The sequence below is a fragment of the Bidens hawaiensis genome, unplaced genomic scaffold (assembly GCF_021521415.1).
Source record: "Bidens hawaiensis isolate Kalapana, Puna unplaced genomic scaffold, B.hawaiensis_p1.1 tig00042932_1, whole genome shotgun sequence".
NCBI classification, from domain to species: Eukaryota; Viridiplantae; Streptophyta; class Magnoliopsida; order Asterales; family Asteraceae; genus Bidens; species Bidens hawaiensis.
The window spans coordinates 57621-77770 of record NW_027497603.1 but is presented as its reverse complement, the minus strand read 5'-3'; the positions used below and the strand labels follow the sequence as shown (position 1 = coordinate 77770).

General features: G+C 36.6%; 1 protein-coding gene across 1 annotated transcript; it reads right to left on the bottom strand.

Moving 5' to 3' along the window:
* Nucleotides 1–1181: 1181 nt before the first annotated feature.
* Nucleotides 1182–4920, bottom strand: LOC143593930 (65-kDa microtubule-associated protein 1-like). The gene is made up of 9 exons (XM_077073393.1): nt 4738–4920; nt 4444–4644; nt 4121–4369; nt 3313–3528; nt 3063–3218; nt 2669–2980; nt 2487–2574; nt 1683–1831; nt 1182–1593 (listed from the first exon to the last, which is right to left on the bottom strand). The coding sequence occupies exons 1-9, from the start codon at nt 4807–4809 to the stop codon at nt 1342–1344; spliced, it is 1695 nt and encodes a 564-aa protein (XP_076929508.1). The 5' UTR covers nt 4810–4920; the 3' UTR covers nt 1182–1341.
* Between the last annotated feature and the right edge of the window lie 15230 nt (nt 4921–20150).

Here is a 20150-nt window from a genome sequence, read left to right as displayed (position 1 = left end):
CTTGCCTAAGACCCCGAAAACATTGGAATTCCCTGGATTTACATGATTACTCATAAAGATAAGTTCGTCAAGTTAACATGTTTAAGACAAATTTAAAAAACGAAATAAAACACAAGTGTTGCGCTAGCGAGTAAATATGAATTTGGTAGGTATCGGTTAGGTTCATTGCGATACGGGTAGGAAAAAACAACAAAATCAATTTGTTATATATCTAAAATAACTTTGATGATTATTTTCTTTTATTATTTACCTTAGATACAATTATTATTTAAAGTTAATAAATTTTTAAAATTATAACTCAAAAACTGATTTAGAACTAATTAAGCAATTTACAAGTAATTTAGCTAATTTAGCACTTAAAATAAAATGTAATTTACTTAAATTATAAAATAATGGAGCTATTAAGAAGTCAGAGAATGTAATGCAATGCCAAACACATGGACAACTTGTAAATAAAATACAGCAACAATAGGCTTGCACATTAAGCTTAAAGTTTTGTACAATTGATGAATAGATATTTTTTTGTGAGGCAAGTAACATTTGGTTTTTAATATATCTATATGTATATACCTGTAATGAGGACCCCACGTGTTGTGCCGACTCTATAAAAACGTGTGTTTCTAGCGAACACAACCATTGGCACTATAGAAAGTAGTGATGTTAGATATGTTAAATAATTTTGGGCAATATGTGTTTCAAGTTTGATTCATTATCCGACTAACTTGTTGCCTTCGATCGCTCAGTTTCATCGAGTTTATGTGTAAATATTATCAACACATAAAATTTGAAGCTAGTAAAGTAAATACTTAGTCAGATTCTTCAAGATTGGTTAAAAAGCAAACTATGTCTTGAGAAAAATGTCACCGATGCTCTTCTATGTAAAGATGGATGCTCTTTATCTATAGTTGGTCTAAGAATATTGTACTAAGAGCTTCCTAAGTTGTTCCAAAAAAAAATAGTAGAATACACTCAATTTAAACTTACGCTAAAGCTCGTTGAAGCTTAACACAAATCAAGCTTTTAGCGATCAAATCACGAGTAGTTCAGATTACTTAAACCTTTATTTGAGATTTAGTTTACATTATTATCAAGTAATGATTTCAAATTATATTGATACCAAAAGTAAAAAAAAAACAAATGAATAGAGTGCTGCAATATGCATTCATCAAGTACTAAGGACCAAATCTGTAAGTTTAGCATGTTCATCTGTTAACAAGAAAATTGTGCAGGTAGTAACTAAACAACTTCAAAAACCAGGTTCCATGTCTATCCGCTTTTCAAAGCTAACATGACACCACAATGGCTATATATGACTTTTAACATGTGATTCAGATTCACTTCCTAAGGCGTAGCATCCATTTTCGATATAGCCACATAGTTCAAAGGAGCCACTGGCCTCGGGTTATCTCTCTTCACTGACCGAGACCCATTTTGCATCATAGATAACCGTCTATTAGGACCGCCATTTGGCCCCCCGCTCATATGTGGGCCCAACACCTTCTTCAAGCTACTAACGGACCGCAACGGGCTAGGTTTTGCACCAAACATGGCTTCTTGCTCTGCATTCAACTGTTCATTAAATTTCTTCTGATCCTATAGTCACCATGTTAATTAAAATTGAAGTGAGTTTAACATGCTTAAGATATGTTTTTATAAAATGTGGGTGAAATGCCGAAACTAACCCTCATCCGTTTCTTCTCTTCTTCTCTCTCATGCCTCAACACTGCGTATTTGTCCAGCATAGTCAGTAGTGGTTCACCATCATAAGCAAAAACCATTCCATGTTCCTCCTCCCATGCCCGAGTTTTAGCAACCAATGTGTCAGCAAGACCTGCATACACACCCGGCCACTAATAAATCAAATCGGGCCATACGGATAAAATGAACACCGACAACACATGTTTGTGTTCGTTCATTTAACATTAACTAAACAAATGATCGAACACGAGCAATTATACAGCAAGGTTTTCATGTCCGATCGTTAAGAAAACAACTGTGTTTGTTTATGTTAGTTTGTTAACAAAATAACAATAATGTGTAGGGCCTAAAAAGTTATAAAACTAGACTAAATTGTAGCACCTATATAATTTAAATGAATTTATTGACGACCAAACTTAAACAAATGTAACTAACAAACATAAATAAGCGTAATCGAATTAACACAAAAAAATTTAAATGTATCAACATAAACGTGCGTTCACAAACATAGATGAACGAGCGAGATATGTGCCCATGTTTGTTCGTTTATTAAATAAACAAACCTCCCGCCAAACTGTTCACAAGCGGTTCACTGAACGTCCGATTCATTTACAACTATAATAAAAATCACCCAAATCATTTATTTTAAAGAAGTATATTTTAATTTTTGTAAACATATTTCATCATCCTTGAGGAAACGATAAATATATAAGTTGTACCCAACGATCATTAAATTCTCTTAAAACACCAAACTAAATAATAACAGGCTAACAGCCAGAGTTGTTTACCTGGGATTTTGCTAACCAAAATTCGGGCCTTTTCAGCTCGTTTGAGATTCAAGTGTGCGCCTCTGCTACCACTATACCTGTTTTCATCCTGTCACACGTCTCAAAACCATGGAAAACGTTATTCTACAAAAATTAATATTAATTTAACCTGACTGGACCCGTAAAACGGTTAAGAGGCTAACCCTATTGTAATCCTCAAGCCAACTCTCTTCTTCACGAGCAGACATCCACTTATCTACTTTATCCAATATATCTTTTCTACTTAACGCTTCTTCTTTTGCTTTAACAATCTGCGCATCCATGTCAGCTAACAGCTCAGCAGGTTCCACATTCCCAGATTCAATCAATGCCAAAAGTTTCTCATTAGCAGCCTTTGCGTCAATCTGTATATGTGCTCGAGCAAATATCTCTTCAAGTTCCATTTGTCTCTTAGTAGCAATCTCCTTCATTCTGCTTGCTTTCAGTTGATCCAGTCTTTCAACTTCCACCTCAGCCTTAATAACAAAACATATCAATAATAAAAATAATAAGTATATTTACATCATTTTACAAGATTTTATTATTACACTAAAGTACCTGTTCAATCAAATACAGTGCAAGAGCCCCTGGTGCAGTGACATCATCAACTGAAGCTGACATGTTGCACGTAACATGATCAAACAATCTTCTTTCTTCTTCAGATGTATCCATCAAATTCCAAAGTTCATGTAACTGAATTGCAAGATCTTGATGCTGAAAATGTGCCCATTTGACCGATTATTAGAAGTATATAACAACTAAAAGCGAATGTTTAAAAGAAACTAAGAGATGTGAAAGTGTATTTTACCTTATGTAACCTTTGCTCCTTAACTTCTTTTAAAGCTGTGACAGTCTTTGCCAGCCTGGCTAGTGTGTCATTGCTAATGCTTTTAGATTGTGCACATGTGGCATCAGTCAAGCTAGGATGGACATCTTTGATTGTACTATAAAAGTCGATCCCGAGAACACCGCAAATGCCATGTACATTGTTGATAAATTCAAGAACTTTGGTCAATCTTTGACTCTGCAAAAGAGAGTTTTGACATTAAATTCATTAATCACCTCATATCATATAATTGTATCTATATTCTTTGATCAAGAGACGGTTGATGAAGTAAAATTAAGTATTTATGGACCTCTAAACGAACTGGATGTTCAGAGAACTGTTCGTGAACCATTTGGTGGAAAATTTGTTTTTGTCCGTCTATCTATAGAGGGACAAACATGAACAAAACTTTTTGATCACGTAGTAAACAAACAAACATGAGGGCGTGTTCGTTCGTTTAAGCTTGTGCATCATTGTATTCATTTAAATTATGAAGCACATTACATTTAGTCTAGTTTTATTAAATTATCATATCACGCATTACCAATTAGTCTAGTTTATTAATTTTTCAGTACATGCATGCCGTTCATTTTAGTTCGGTTTTGATTACAAGACTATATATTTTGTCAAAATTGAAAACGGAGGAAAGTCATCCACACGAGTTTCAATCATTGCAAACAAAATGTAATATAATTATTCGAACATCATAGTATTTATAAACATATTTCACATTTGAATACCTTATGAACTCCAAAACAGGAAAACACAAAAAAGTTTTTGTATTCATTACCTTTTCTTTTTGAAGTTCTTGAAGACGATCATGAAATTCTTTTAATTTCTTCAGGGATAGATCGGATTCATCAACTTTAAAGCTTTGTGCAAGATCATTACTTCCTGCAATTTCCACACATATTTTCTGAATTTGTGTCTGCACATCTAAAAACTGTTTTATCCTTTCTTCTTTCAGTATCCACAACTGTTCTAGAGCAGGTGCAATTGCAGCAAGAAGTTCTTTAATGGTACCCGAAGTCTTATCAGGCTGCAATTAAACACAATAAACAAATAAATAAACAATTTGGGAGATGAGGGTGCGCGGGGATGGCTACTACTTACAATGTTAAATGATTTCTCTCCAAGAGATGCAAGAAGATTGGAGAATTCAAGTTTAGCATCCGTAAGTGCTTGAAGAAGATGGGCCTTTGACTTTGCAGCTTGGTCAACTTTCCTTTTGTACACATTCAAACACTCTTGTTCTAATTGAAGAAGCATCTTATCTCTTTCCTCATCACTTTCGCCAACTTCATCCCAGTTTTTCTGCATTAAGACAAAATATTTATGAAAAAAGGTAGCATATAATGTCCTTAATGATGTTAAAAAAACACATAAGTAGAGGGAATTATATTCAACCTGCAATTGAAGTAGTAAAGAACCACAAGTTGTTTTTCCAAGAAGAGGATTATGAACATCATCCCCTGCCATCTGAGATACCAAAAGTCAGAATCAACATGTACCAAAATATATTTATTTTATTCAAGCCAGCATTAAATTTAGAATCTAAAAATTAATTCCCTGATTCAAAATTCAAATTAATTTATTTATTCAAACTAGCATTAAATTTAGGATCTTAAATGAATTCCATGATTCAAAAATCAAAAGGTTGTAAGGAAAGTGTGTGTATCAGTATGTATATTAGTGCCAAGAGTCAAAGTCAGGGTCAAAATCAAGATTTAGCAAAATTCAAACTATTTTGTACAAACTAGCATTCAACTTAGAATCTGAAAAGTGAGTTCCATGAGTCAAAACTTCACAAACTTATAGAGAAAGTATATCATTATGGAACAGCTAAACCAGCAGCAAAAATAGACATAATTTACTAATTTTGATTAAACTATACAATAAGCAGAAATTAATCAGTTATACTAAACTCAGAACTCAAATGTCCCAATATTACCACTCTTGACAAAAACTTTACAAAATTAGATGTAATTTACGGAGTTCAAACGTAAGCGATGACAAAAGGAGCACCAATTTCAATCCAAAACCAGAGCATCAAAATTAGACAATAAACTAGTACAATTCTAAATATAATAAATCAATCACAAACCAGGTATACTTAACTCGAACTTCGGACGTATTCAATCGCAAAACGAGCACCTATTTCAAGCCGAAACAAAAACAGCAGTAGCATGTACTCGAACAACACAATCATATAAAAACTAGTGCATTTGTATAGATATCAAAACTAAACACTTAATTAGGGTCTTGGCAAACTTCTGATGGCAAAACGAACGAACAGAGTGTATCAGTATCAGCAGAATTGAACATGAAACTAATGAGTTTGAACATATTATGAAGCGAACTTACATCAGCAATAGAGCGCAGATTAGGGTTTTCTTCGTCGATTGATAGAAAACAGAGGAAACTTAATTAAGCATGGTTATTCAAAATGAAATGCAGTTATAAAGTTTGGTCAATTCTTTTCCATTTTTGAAATAGGATATTTATACCGCTTTCTTTTCTTTTTTCAAAAACTTTCTATATGTATTAGTAGAAAAAGTTTCAAATCTTTATTTACTGAAACCTATAACTTGAATAATAATAATAATGTATGTAATACATTTGCTGGTATCTTGCAATACCATTTGGTGGCTAATAAAAGTTTTTTTTTTTTTATATTGATGGTTTTAAAAAAATACATTTGTAAAAACTTTTTAAACTTTTAATTACAAGTATAAGAAAGTGATTAACCAAGTTAAATAGAGTTAATATCATAATTTTTCATATGTTGTTTTTCACGAACGTCGCCGCATCAAATTTTTTGATTATGTGGGATTCGTAAGTATCTTCTTATCATTTTTTCAATTTATTTAGTATGTTATTATTTATTATTATTATTTTATTTCTTAACATTCACTTTAATAGACACGCGTTTTAGATTAATGTGTTTTTTTCTTTTGTTCATATTTTTAAATTCTTATGTTAATATTTGTTATATCATTTTCGTTAGACTCGCACATTGTTTCTTTTACCTTTTTTTTCAGGTTATTAGGGACATTGCGGGAATAATGAAGGGCGATGGAGGAATATCCGGATGTATTTTGACTCGAATATATTTTGACTGAAGCTTATGATAAATATGGTTTTATAGTGTTTTTTTTTCTTTTGCATATAGCGACCTATATATTAAAATTTGTAAAATGTTGAATTCTGTTAATCTTTTAAGAAGGTTTTAATTTGAGTAAGTATAAGAATGATATCTTCATTGGCAACATGATGAAGTCAATATGACTTAAGTTGTACGATTTAATTTCTTTCTAGGACGTATGTCTCCACTTATATATATATAGAGGTGCCAAAATCAGGTTTTTTAAATACCCGGGTTCGGGTATAAAATTGGGTTTGGGTATGATCAAGTATTAGAAAATCGGGTATTGGGAAAACCCGGGTTAGGTTCGGGTTCGTGTATTGTCTCTAAAAATCGTACCCTATGTATTGGGTTTGGGTCGGGTTGAGCCGGGTATTCTAAAACCAAGTATTTGAATACCCTATTTCCGGGTATTGAAAAAACCCTATTTCTGAGAAATTTCTGGCCTTTTTTCGGGTATTTTTCAGATATATATTGAATTTTATAAAGGATTGAAGATTATTTTTTCGGGTATTTTTCAGGTAACAACGGGTATGGATCAGGTATTTGAAAAACCCGGTTCCGGGTATTTGTAAAACCCGGTTCGAGTATACAACCGGTTCGGGTTTTCGGGTATTACCGGGTACAAACCGGGTCCGGTTCCGAGTACGAGTTTTGGTACTGAAATACATATCTTATCCGTACCTTACAGGTAAGGTAGGGTTGGGTACGGGTTCATGTATTAAACCCGGGTATAAAAAAACCGGTTCCGGGTATTTTTATTGAGTCCGATTCCGGGTTCGAATTTTTTTTTTCACATCTACTTATATATAGTTAGTTTTCTCTTAAAATTCTACTACTATTTATTAAAAACTCATCAATCTCATATCTTGATGACCAAAAAAAGTTTCAACTGACAGAAACGTATTTATGTTATTTTTGTCTAAAAACCGAAGCCTTAATTACTACTTGTAAAAAATGCCTTTTTTATAAACATTAATATTTATAAAAATGTGGATTTATAATACCATCCATGATATAAAAAAATCAAAACTTGCTTCATGTAAGCATTTATCACCTTACTTCCCATATGCCATTTTTACTGTCAAAACCAGCTCAAAAAATTCTCAAAATTCAAATGTTTTTTCTCCTGTTTTCACCAGTAAAACCTGTTCTTCGATGTTGTTAGACAAGAGCGCCCACCAAGCCTTTTTTTTTCCCATATAAAGCTCATTTTCTCCAAATCCTACTTTATCTTCTAAAATGTAAAATGCCCAACCAATAATTGTGGATACTCGATATCTTTAAATTTTAAAAAAAACTAATATTTTGTAGTATACATATTTCCTTAATAGTTTAAACGACTTATTATTGGAAAAGATGTGTTTTATCATATCCTTTGTTATTTAATTTGGACTTCTTTTTTAGCAAGCATTTTTAAATTGGTAAGAAATTAAAATTTCGACTGCCGAATCTTTTTTTTTTTAAACTATTTTTGTATTTAATTTTAATTTGGTATTTCAATAATCTGGTATTACTAATTCGTTAGAGAAGTTTCCGGTCAAGAAAACTAACATCTATACATTTTTATACAAATAAATATTAACATATTTGTTTTTTTGTTAAGATTTCATTAACATATTATTTTACTATATATTTCAAAATAATTGGTAAAATTCAAAATACAATAAACTATGTTTGTCAAAGATTGAAAAGAATATAATTACTAATGGTTACCATTAACATATTGTACTATGTATATAATAGAATATTGTAAAGAAAAACAAAACTTGAATATGTTTTCATTTTATAAATTAATTTTTTTAATCATTAAAATATAAACATATACTTTAAAATTGATACATTTGTTTTAAAATCAATCCATTTATCTATCTATCTATCTATCTATCTATCTATCTATCTATTATTATTATTATTATTATTATTATTATTATTGTAAATTGTCATAAAATTACAAATTATAAGTATATGTTTTAAATTTATCCAATTATTTTTTCGGTTAATTTAGTAAACTATATATATATGTGTGTGTTTGTGTGTGTGTTTGTGTTAAAATGTAATGATAGTATATACCAATCACTTTCAGTCATAATATAGTTTATCCTAATTTCTAAATTTTTGTTTATCAAAAAATTGTTTCGGGTTTCTTGTGTAACAACTCGGAATTTCGAATTTATTAAATACACGACTAGGTTCGACGTTTGGGTTATTTTCATTTCATTTATTGAGTTTAAATTGATTAATTGTTAACTTATTATTAAATTGTTATTATCTATAATTATATCTTTATGGTTTTGACACTTTAAACCCGAAATATAAACTTTAACATATTCTCCTACCCATTCCCAAACACCAGGGACGAAAGCTGTAACTTATTTTATAATCCATATCTTGAACAGGACACCCATGAACCCTTACCTGTATTCATATATATTTCTTAAACCCGAATTTACGAATTGGTTACTTGAACCTTAATTATCGTTTGTTAGTTGTAACTGATAATGTAAATCACTAAATTACGTTATTTTCTGCCTTAACCGACACAATAATTAAGTTCTTACGATCAAGATTGGTCCGTTTTTTCCATATTTACCAAACCGCCAATCGACTAACCCTAATTCACGAAATCAATGATAATAATTCAATTAATTACGCGTATACGATCCTCATATCAAAGCTGACATTACCCCTATACATAAATTACATTAGATCGATCCTTAAACTGTCATTCTTAACCCTATTAGCGTCGGCTTTGTCCTCCCTCGTTCACCCCCTTCCGATCTCAGTTAGAGGTAATTACCTATATGATTTAGATCGCGATATAGTGTAGATCATTAACCCTAAACTTGTATTGATTAATTGTAAACGATTTGATCAATTGTAGTTACTAGGGTTCTTATAAGACCCCAAACCCGGGAGGTCCTACAGTTGGTCATTCATAAGAAATATAGTTCAACGGTGGAGTTTAAAATAAACCAATGTAGCGGAAACAATCAAACTATTCAACTTTAAGAAAGAAATATAGACAAACACGGTCTGAGTCCAAATAAACGACTTAAAACGAGATGCCATTCCTTATACGCGTAACGCCTTAAGCAGCCAAGAGATCCTCGATCCAACACCTAGCCTGGAAAACCATCTGATATATATATATTGAAAACGTCAGCGTTGCTGAGTGAGTTCTAGTTTTTAAAGTCATAAAAAGGCTTAACATTAAACATCATGGTATGATTAAATGTACGCAACATAACATATATATAGTCGGTGCACCAGGTCATAAAGGGTCCATAATTGCCCTCAAACAGGCCAAACACAAAGTCATAGCACTGTCAGAGGACGACTTCTTGTTGACCTGTGAAGGGACTTCTTCTGTTTGCCCTATGAAGGGACTTCTTCTAGTTGACCCAACCCATGCACGACCATTAAGCTCATAGACATCAAACATAACATCAAGCGTACAAATAATATATATAAATTCATAAAACATATAGTCGTTTATAAACAATCATCGTACATATTCATCATCTTAAATTCATGTTTATTAAACATAATGTTCATGTGTAAAGATCATAAAACTTAAATAAAATGTACATATGTATGTAAACTATTTTCATGCTCGTGTACCATTTTAAGTTCACATATAAAAACAATTAAATAGATATATACCAGCCCTAAAAATATTAAACCAGTTAAAAGAAAGGACATCTAGAACTCACCTTAATTAACGTATCGCGCGAATTAACAAGGAGCTAGGGAGTCAACGGGCGACGAACATGCAAGGAACAAGCACCTACAATATACCGTATCAAATTACTACATACTCTAATCAGCTAGTTACTCCAAGGGTTCGTTGATGGTCAACAACATTCACAAACATGGCTAGTCTTAACGCGAATGAGCGGTATTATACCCGACGGATATCCGAACTCAGAATCACCTATTGTTTCCATGCATGGCATGGATTTAGAAATTATATTTGGAAACATACAGAAAGGTTCCATGCATGCACATGAGGTTTGAGAACAAATATAATATCACCACCATGCTTAATTAATTGGTTTGGTTTCGATCTTTAGTGGAGCCTCCTGACCAAAGAGCACACCGTCATAAATCAATGAGATCTGTCTCTTTTGCATATCCCCGACCCGGCTTGCACATCTTAGTATTTGTACCGATGCTTATGTAAAGGTTTACCGTTTTCTTAGTAGGCCATCATAGCAACCGAGTTGGGCTCATGCAATCAGGGACGGTGTGAATAATGAACAAGTTCGATCATGACCAATTCTAAAATAACAACATACTAAATCTTACCTAATTGATTACCACCAGCGACTAAACGAGGCCGGTTATAATCCTGGCAGTAGAGGGGCGAATCCAAGGGCGTTAACACCGTGGAGATGGAAAATTCGACTCAAGACGTACCGGCACTCTAACCCCTGCACGGTGACTTGATCAGTCCCGAACGGGTCGGCTAAAGAACAAGAAACGTGGTTAGAGTTGACATAAAACTACCGGATAAGTGCAAATGGCGTTTGACGGGATCCTCCACCAAAAGATCGATTGAATGAAACAAGACCCTCTTGAGATCGCCAACCTCCTTTCCGGTTCTAGATCTTGGCGGCGAGATAAAGAAGAAACCTGTAGCGGAAACTTGTACATGATATGGGGTTTTTAAGTTGCATGGAGATAGGCATTTGCAATCAGATCCCTCGAGGTCAATTTACATGCAACTTACTCCACAAGCTAATATATTAAATTTTCAAACTAACTCCTTCAAGTTCCATCCATTTGTCATTCCACCTCAAAGTTTTAAAGCGATAAAGAGTAAACTGCGGTTTTCGTCCCTGTAGTTTGTCCAAATCTGCGATTTTAGTCCAATAATATTAAATTTGCGATTTTCGTCCATGTGGTTTCGTTTCACTTGCAATTAAACCTGAACCCACTAACCTCGTTAAGTCTGGTCAGCGTGCCCTTCACGTGAGGGGCAGTTTTGTCCTTTTCCTTCCCAAATTCACCTTAGCCTCTCACGTGAGGGGGATTGCGAATTAGGACTGGGGTTTATTTGGGGAGAAAGGGGACAAAACTGCCCCTCACGTGAGGGGCACGCTGATGGGTTTAACGACCAGACTTAACGGGGTTAGTGAGGTCAGGTTTGATTGCAAGTGAAATGAATTCATAAATCATGTTAAACACAATATGTAGAACAACCTTTTTAACGAAAATTTGGGGTGTTACAAATCTATCCTCCTTACAAGAGGTTTCGTCCTCGAAACCTGTACCTTGCATATTGTATATATGACCTTGTCCTGTCACATCTTTCAATTAAAGTCATGGGTATGGAACTGCTTCATGAGATTTAGATACTGAAAAAAAGCATAAGCTACCCCCTTACGTACAATGTTGTGTAAGAACTCACCCTAACCCCTTATAGGAAGCACTCGAATAAATGACCAAATCTTCAGTACTATCCGGTATTACCAACATTTGAACTTCACGTAAGGAATCTTCCTATCAATTAACTTGATATCATTCATTATCAGTTTGGTAAATGAAGAAGTTTGTTTTAGAGTAATACTAGATAAACTTCTTTTGGAAGCTACAAATTACTGACGTTGAAAAATTCTAGTTCATATCCGCTTTCACCTTTGTCTGGTCAACCATAACACCATTTGGGTTAATGCATGACCCAAAATTTTAACTTCCCTCGACTAGAATGCACATAAAAAAAACTTAGAAATCAATTTTTTTTCCGAGTTTCTACAGAACCTTCTTGAGATGGTAAGCTTGGTCACCTTCGTTTTTGGAAGAGATAATCAAGTCATCAATAAACATAATGACTGATCGAACAAGCATATGTCGGCACACTCGGTATACTAAATCCATTAACGATGTGGGAACGTATGCCATCTGAATGACATCGTGAGGAACTTCTAAAGTCCACAACGTTTACAAAAGGCCATTTTTGAAATATCACGTTCTCTCGCATTCAATGATGATACACTCAATCTATGATGCGCCGGCCTTAGATCGATTCTTGAAAACCAACTAGATCCTTGGATCTGGTCGAATAAATCAACACTCCTTGGTAGTGGGCGTCTGTTTTTTTGTCATCTTATTCAATTCATGGTAGTCAACGCACTTACCATGCTACGGTCTTTCTTCTTAACAAAGAGGACCGATGCACCCAAGGAGAGATGCTCGGTTAAATAAACCCTTCGTTGATAAGATCTTGCAATTAGGACATGAGCTACTTCATTTCATTTAGAGCTAAGCGTTAGGGAACTTTAGCAACGGGTTGAGCTCCTGGCACGAGATCAACTCGAACCTTAAATTTGCCATCCGATGGCACATCTAACAGATCTCCTAAAACATATGGGGAAGTCATGTACTAGGGTGAGTGCTCAAGTTCAATACTGTCACTCTTAGCGGCAACATATGTCTATAATCTCCATGCGCACGCTGCATAGGTGTGACATCCGTCAATTTCAGGTTAACTTCGTTAACTCAACTCCGTCAATTCAAACATAAAGATCATTGAATCTATAACGCACACCTCATTACATTTAAACTAGGGTTTAAATGACGCTTGACACTTACTACATGTGTAGTCTTTCGGGAATTGCACCGAAACGCAAACGAGTTGACGCAAACCATTGGTGAATAAATGAAAAACGTCAAAATAATAATTATGTGATGATTATGTGTTAGACATATGTGATACTTGATTATATTATATGTGATGCTAGAACTAGTTAATTAAGCTAGAAAAGTAACATTTGAAAGTGGAGGGACCTAGATGTAACATGATTATTATTATTAATATTAACCAAACCCTAGCCTCTCTTTCTCTCCTCTCCCTCTACCCCGATCGGACCCCCCTCCCCCTTGCTCTCGGCTTCCGCCACTCACACACATACATACAATCAATTTTCAAGCTTTTCAATTGAAGATTAAGGTGCTAGGAAGGTATAAACAACTATCCTATGCATCCTCTATGCTTAATTTCGATTTTTAATGGGTTAATTATAAACCCTAGGTCCGATTTTTATATGTGATTGTGTTCATGTGTCTTGTTTGATTGAAAGATGTATTGATTGTTGAATTGATAACTAGTATTGGTGTTATTGCATGTTAATCGTTTGTTTCTTGATTTTGAGTTCAAGTAAAACCCTAATCATGGATGTAATGTGTATTTGATGTGCATGGATAATAATTATGGTGTCTATAAGGTCATATGAACGGATTATGGTCCATAGATAGTTAATATGTTGAGTTTGGATGCAAACAGTTTCTAGACAGATTGTGTTATTGATGTTCAATTGACTGTAACGGGGTGTGAATGTGAAAATTGGTTGAGATAATTGATACTACAGTAAACTAGGTTGAGTCTATTTTCTATAGAATATAAATTTGTAATTTTTGAACGTGTAAAAGTTAAGTTTTATGATTTTACAAAAACGTTGTGCAAAGCTGAGTTGTGAGACCTGCTGTTAGGTTGTTTTGTAAATATTATATCTCATGAACTACAAGACCAAATGGGTTGGTTCCACTTCTGGAAGTTAACTTGTTGAGTTAAGAACCTAACCCAATTGGTCTTGCATTTGTTGGATTTTTCATTTAACGGGAATTTCAAATAACATTCTGTTGCGCATGAATTTGACTGTTGTGAGTTTGCTGTAATGTTTTGATCATTGTGAGAAACCTATGTGAAATAAAAATAAAATAAAATATGTTCTAGAAACCTAATACATGTATGCTTTTGTGATGATTTTTGATGAATTAATTGAGATGCTATGATTGGTGGAATAGTATAATCTTTCAAGTAGAATTCTGTCTCGGTAAAGTTAACTGCCGAACTTTGTGAAAATGCATGAAAAGTGCTAGTTGAGCTGAGAAGGCCGAATCGGCGTTTGAGATGTGTAATTGTCCCCCCTGCCAGTATGGTCAAATTTGCTGCTGGAACACTTGAAGATTCTGCCCTCACTTGGTGGAATTCAAACGTGCAGATCCTTGGATTGGAACTGGCTAACGCTATGAACTGGGAGGAATTCAAAAACATGATGCGAGAAGAGTACTGTCCGAGATAGGAGATTGCAAAGTTGGAATCCGAGTTTTGGTCATTGAAGATGGTGGGTTCTGAAATTGAAGCCTACACCACCCGTTCTCACGAGTTAGCTGTGATGTGTCCACGGATGGTAGACCCGCCGAGTAAGAGGATTGAAATGTATATTGATGGGTTAGCACCGCAAATTCAGGGCATGGTGACGTCTTCCAAACCAGCCACGATTCAACAAGCGATCCGGTTAGCTCACAAACTGACGGATCAAGCAGTAACCCAAGGTGCGCTACCACCTAGGGGTTCAACCACTAAAGCCCGTGACAACCCGAGTGCTGACAACAACAGCAACAATAACCCGAGCAATGGAAAGAGAAAGTTTGACAATACCAGATCCTCATCCTCGAACCCCCCACAGCAACAACACTACCGTAAGCCCGAATTCACTCGGGGCTTCAACCATCAGGGTCCCAACAATAGCAACAACGGTAGCGGGCAGGGTTCGAGCGGCTATGCTGGGAAACACCCGAAATGTAACCGGTGCAACTATCATCATGCAGGGCCGTGTGACCGTGTCAAGTGCCTGAGATGCGGAAAGATGGGTCACCAGGCAAAGGAATGTAGAGGAAACCTGGCGGCAAAGGGTGCTCCTAAACTACCTACGACGACTAAGGGATGTTTCGAATGTGGTCAAGAGGGTCATTTCAGGAAAGATTGCCCCAAACTGAAACAGAACGAGAACAATGGAAGTAATGGAAGTGGCAGTGGTGGTGGAAGCAATGGTAAAGGAAGAGCTTTTGTCATTGGGTCGGGCCAAGCCCGCAATGATCCGTATGTGGTGACTGGTAAGTTTCCTGTAAACGACTGTTTTGCTTCTGTATTGTTTGACACTGGAGCTGATAGGAGTTTTGTATCAAAAGCCTTTAGTCAACTCTTAGACCTAACTCGAACCCCGTTAGATGCTAAGTTTCCTGTTGAATTAGCTGACGGTAAGACTATAGTAACGACTCATGTACTTGCGGGATGTAAGTTAAAACTGTCAGGTCATATTTTTGATATCGACCTCATACCTTTTACGCTTGGTAGTTTCGATGTCGTTGTCGGCATGGACTGGTTATCCGAGAACCGAGTTGAGATTATATGTCATGACAAGATAGTCCACATTACTACCCCTTCCGGCGAGATCATTTCGATCCGGGGTGAGAGAAGCGGCATGACCACCAGCGTTATTACCCTCATGAAGGCGCAGAAGTATCTACGAAAGGGTCATCCGGCAATTTTGGCGCATATTGTTGAGAAACCCGCGGAGGAGAAGCGAATTGATGATATACCGATTGTGCGAGATTTCTCGGAAGTTTTCCCGGAGGATTTGCCTGGACTCCCTCCTATTCGACAAGTCGAGTTTCAAATCGAGTTGACCCCCGGTGCAGCGCCCATAGCCCGAGCCCCGTATCGGCTCGCACCGGCGGAGCTTCAAGAACTGTCCACTCAGTTGCAAGATTTGTTGGATAAGGGTTTTATCCGACCTAGCTCATCGCCATGGGGAGCCCCTGTCTTATTTTTCCGAAAGAAGGACGGGACTTTCCGAATGTGTATCGACTACCGGGAGTTGAACAAGGTGACGGTCAAGAACCGTTATCCTTTACCCCGAATTGATGATCTGTTTGACCAGCTTCAAGGATCGAGTTACTATTCGAAGATCGATCTGCGATCTGGTTACTATCAACTAAGAGTGCGCGAAGAAGATATCTCAAAGACGGCATTCAGAACACGGTATGGTCATTACGAGTTTTCGGTTATGCCTTTTGGACTAACCAATGCACCAGCCGTATTTATGGATCTCATGAATCGAGTATGCAAGGCGTACCTCGACAAGTTTGTGATTGTTTTTATTGATGATATTCTCGTCTACTCCAAGGACGAGGCTGACCACGAAGAGCACTTGAGGTTAATTCTGGAATTGCTGAAGAAGGAACAACTATACGCTAAACTCTCGAAATGCGAATTTTGGCTTCGCGAGGTTCACTTTTTAGGACATGTGATTAACGAGAATGGTATCCATGTCGATCCCGGTAAGGTAGAGGCCATCAAAAACTGGGAAGCACCTAAGACCCCGACTGAGGTGCGGCAATTCCTAGGACTGGCTGGCTACTACCGGCGTTTTATCGAGGGATTTTCAAAGATTGCTTAACCCCTCACCGCTTTAACTCACAAGGGTATTAAGTACAATTGGGGTGACGCACAAGAATCCTCTTTTCAACTGTTGAAAACCAAACTCTGTAGCGCCCCTATTCTAGCCCTTCCCGAGGGAACAGAGAATTTCGAGGTACATTGTGACGCATCGATACAAGGTCTCGGTTGTGTGCTGATGCAACTCGAGAAGGTTATAGCCTATGCCTCTCGACAACTATGGATTCACGAGAAGAACTACACGACCCATGACTTGGAACTTGGAGCTGTGGTGTTTGCCCTTAAGATATGGAGGCATTACTTGTACGGTACCAAGTTTACCATTTACACCGACCACAAGAGTCTCCAACATATCTACGATCAGAAGGAGATGAACATGCGACAGCGCCATTGGGTCGAGCTGCTTAAGGATTATGATTGTGCCATCAAGTACCACCCTGGCAAGGCCAATGTAGTGGCCGACGCTCTCAGCAGAAAAGAAACCGATAAACCCAGGCGAGTGCGAGCACTGCAACTCACGATTCATACCAGCTTACCCGGTCAGATTCGCGATGCGCAACTCGAAGCTTTGAAGGATGATAATCTTCCATCAGAACTCATGCGGGGCATGAACAAACAACTTGAAACCAAATCGGATGGGGTCCGATATTTTGAGAACCGGATTTGGGTTCCACGATACGGAGAGTTGAGAACTCTAGTGATGGACGAAGCACACAAGTCCCGATATTCTATCCACCCTGGCTCAGATAAAATGTACCATGACTTAAAGGCACTTTACTGGTGGCCGAACATGAAAGCCGACATTGCCACCTACGTGAGCAAATGCTTGACTTGTGCCAGAGTCAAAATAGAATACCAGAAACCATCTGGCCTACTACAACAACCGGAACTTCCAATGTGGAAATGGGAACACATTTCAATGGATTTTATCACGGGATTACCCAAAACACCGACGGGATACGATACCATTTGGGTGATCGTTGACCGATTGACTAAGTCTGCACACTTCTTAGCGATTAAGGAATCGGACAAAATGGAAAGACTGACTCGCGTCTACATGAAGGAAGTAGTGTCTAGACACGGAGTGCCTGTCTCAATCATTTCCGATCGAGATTCTCGTTTCACTTCGCACTTTTGGAAGTCGCTACAGAGCGCACTAGGCACCCGTCTTGATATGAGCACAGCATACCATCCTTAGAAGGATGGGCAATGTGAACGAACTATTCAGACCTTAGAGGACATGTTGCGTGCATGTGTGTTGAATTTCAGAAAAAGTTGGGAACCTCACTTACCTTTGGTAGAGTTTTCGTATAATAACAACTACCACGCAAGTATTAAAGCAGCGCCGTTTGAAGCACTGTACGGACGGAAGTGTCGATCACCTCTCTGCTGGGCAGAGGTGGGTGACAGCCAAATCACTGGTCCAGAATTGGTACTCGAAACCTCTGAAAAGATTGTTCAAATCCGAAACCGCATGGCAGCAGCACGAGATCGTCAAAAGAGTTACGCCGACAAGCGCCGAAAGCCTCTCGAATTTCAAGTGAACGACCAAGTATTACTCAAAGTCTCACCTTGGAAAGGTGTGGTTCGCTTTGGGAAGCGAAACAAACTCAACCCACGATACATTGGTCCTTACCGGATAACTGAACGCATTGGTCCGGTGGCGTACCGACTGGACCTACCAACGGAACTCAGTGGCGTACACAATGTATTCCACGTATCCAATCTGAAGAAATGCCTTTCCGATGAAACCCAAGCAGTTCCTTTGGACGAATTGCAAGTTGATGAACAGTTACGTTTCATTGAAGAACCAGTCGAGGTGTTGGATTGGGAAACCAAAACGCTCAAGCACAACAAAATTCCAATCGTTAAGGTTCGTTGGAACTCGAGACGTGGACCGGAGTTCACATGGGAACGCGAGGATCAAATGATGAAAAAGTATCCTCACCTTTTTGAAGGACTGACCAAACACAGAAAACCGCGAAACCCGACAAACCGTCAGAAATCACCAGAGGTATGAATTAAATTTCGGGACGAAATTTTTTTTCTACTAGGGGATGATATGACAAACTGAAAATTTTTCTTACTTTTTCAGACACTCATCACGACTTGAATCAAATTTTCGGGACGAAAATTCTTTAACATGGGAATGATGTGACATCCGTCAATTTCAGGTTAACTCCGTTAACTCAACTCCGTCAATTCAAACTTAAAGATCATTGAATCTATAACGCACACCTCATTACATTTAAACTAGGGTTTAAATGACGCTTGACACTTACTACATGTGTAGTCTTTCGGGAATTGCACCGAAACGCAAACGAGTTGACGCAAACCATTGGTGAATAAATGAAAAACGTCAAAACAATAATTATGTGATGATTATGTGTTAGACATATGTGATACTTGATTATATTATATGTGATGCTAGAACTAGTTAATTAAGCTAGAAAAGTAACATTTGAAAGTGGAGGGACCTAGATGTAACATGATTATTATTATTAATATTAACCAAACCCTAGCCTCTCTTTCTCTCCTCTCCCTCTACCCCGATCGGACCCCCCTCCCCCTTGCTATCGGCTGCCGCCACTCACACACACACATACAATCAATTTTCAAGCTTTTCAATTGAAGATTAAGGTGCTAGGAAGGTATAAACAACTATCCTATGCATCCTCTATGCTTAATTTCGATTTTTAATGGGTTAATTATAAACCCTAGGTCCGATTTTTATATGTGATTGTGTTCATGTGTCTTGTTTGATTGAAAGATGTATTGATTGTTGAATTGATAACTAGTATTGGTGTTGTTGCATGTTAATTGTTTGTTTCTTGATTTTGAGTTCAGGTAAAACCCTAATCATGGATGTAATGTGTATTTGATGTGCATGGATAATAATTATGGTGTCTATAAGGTCATATGAACGGATTATGGTCCATAGATAGTTAATATGTTGAGTTTGGATGCAAACAGTTTCTGGACAGATTGTGTTATTGATGTTCAATTGACTGTAACGGGGTGTGAATTTGAAAATTGGTCGAGATAATTGATACTACTGTAAACTAGGTTGAGTCTAGTTTCTAAATAATATAAATTTGTAATTTTTGAACATGTAAAATTTAACTTTTATGATTTTACAAAAACGTTGTGCAAAGCTGAGTTGTGAGACCTGCTGTTAGGTTGTTTTGTAAATATTATATCTCATGAACTACAAGACCAAATGGGTTGGTTCCACTTCTGTAAGTTAACTTGTTGAGTTAAGAACCTAACCCAATTGGTCTTGCATTTGTTGGATTTTTCATTTAACGGGAATTTCAAATAACATTCTGTTGCGCATGAATTTGACTGTTGTGAGTTTGCTGTAATGTTTTGATCATTGTGAGAAACCTATGTGGAATAAAAATAAAATAAAATATGTTATGGAAACCT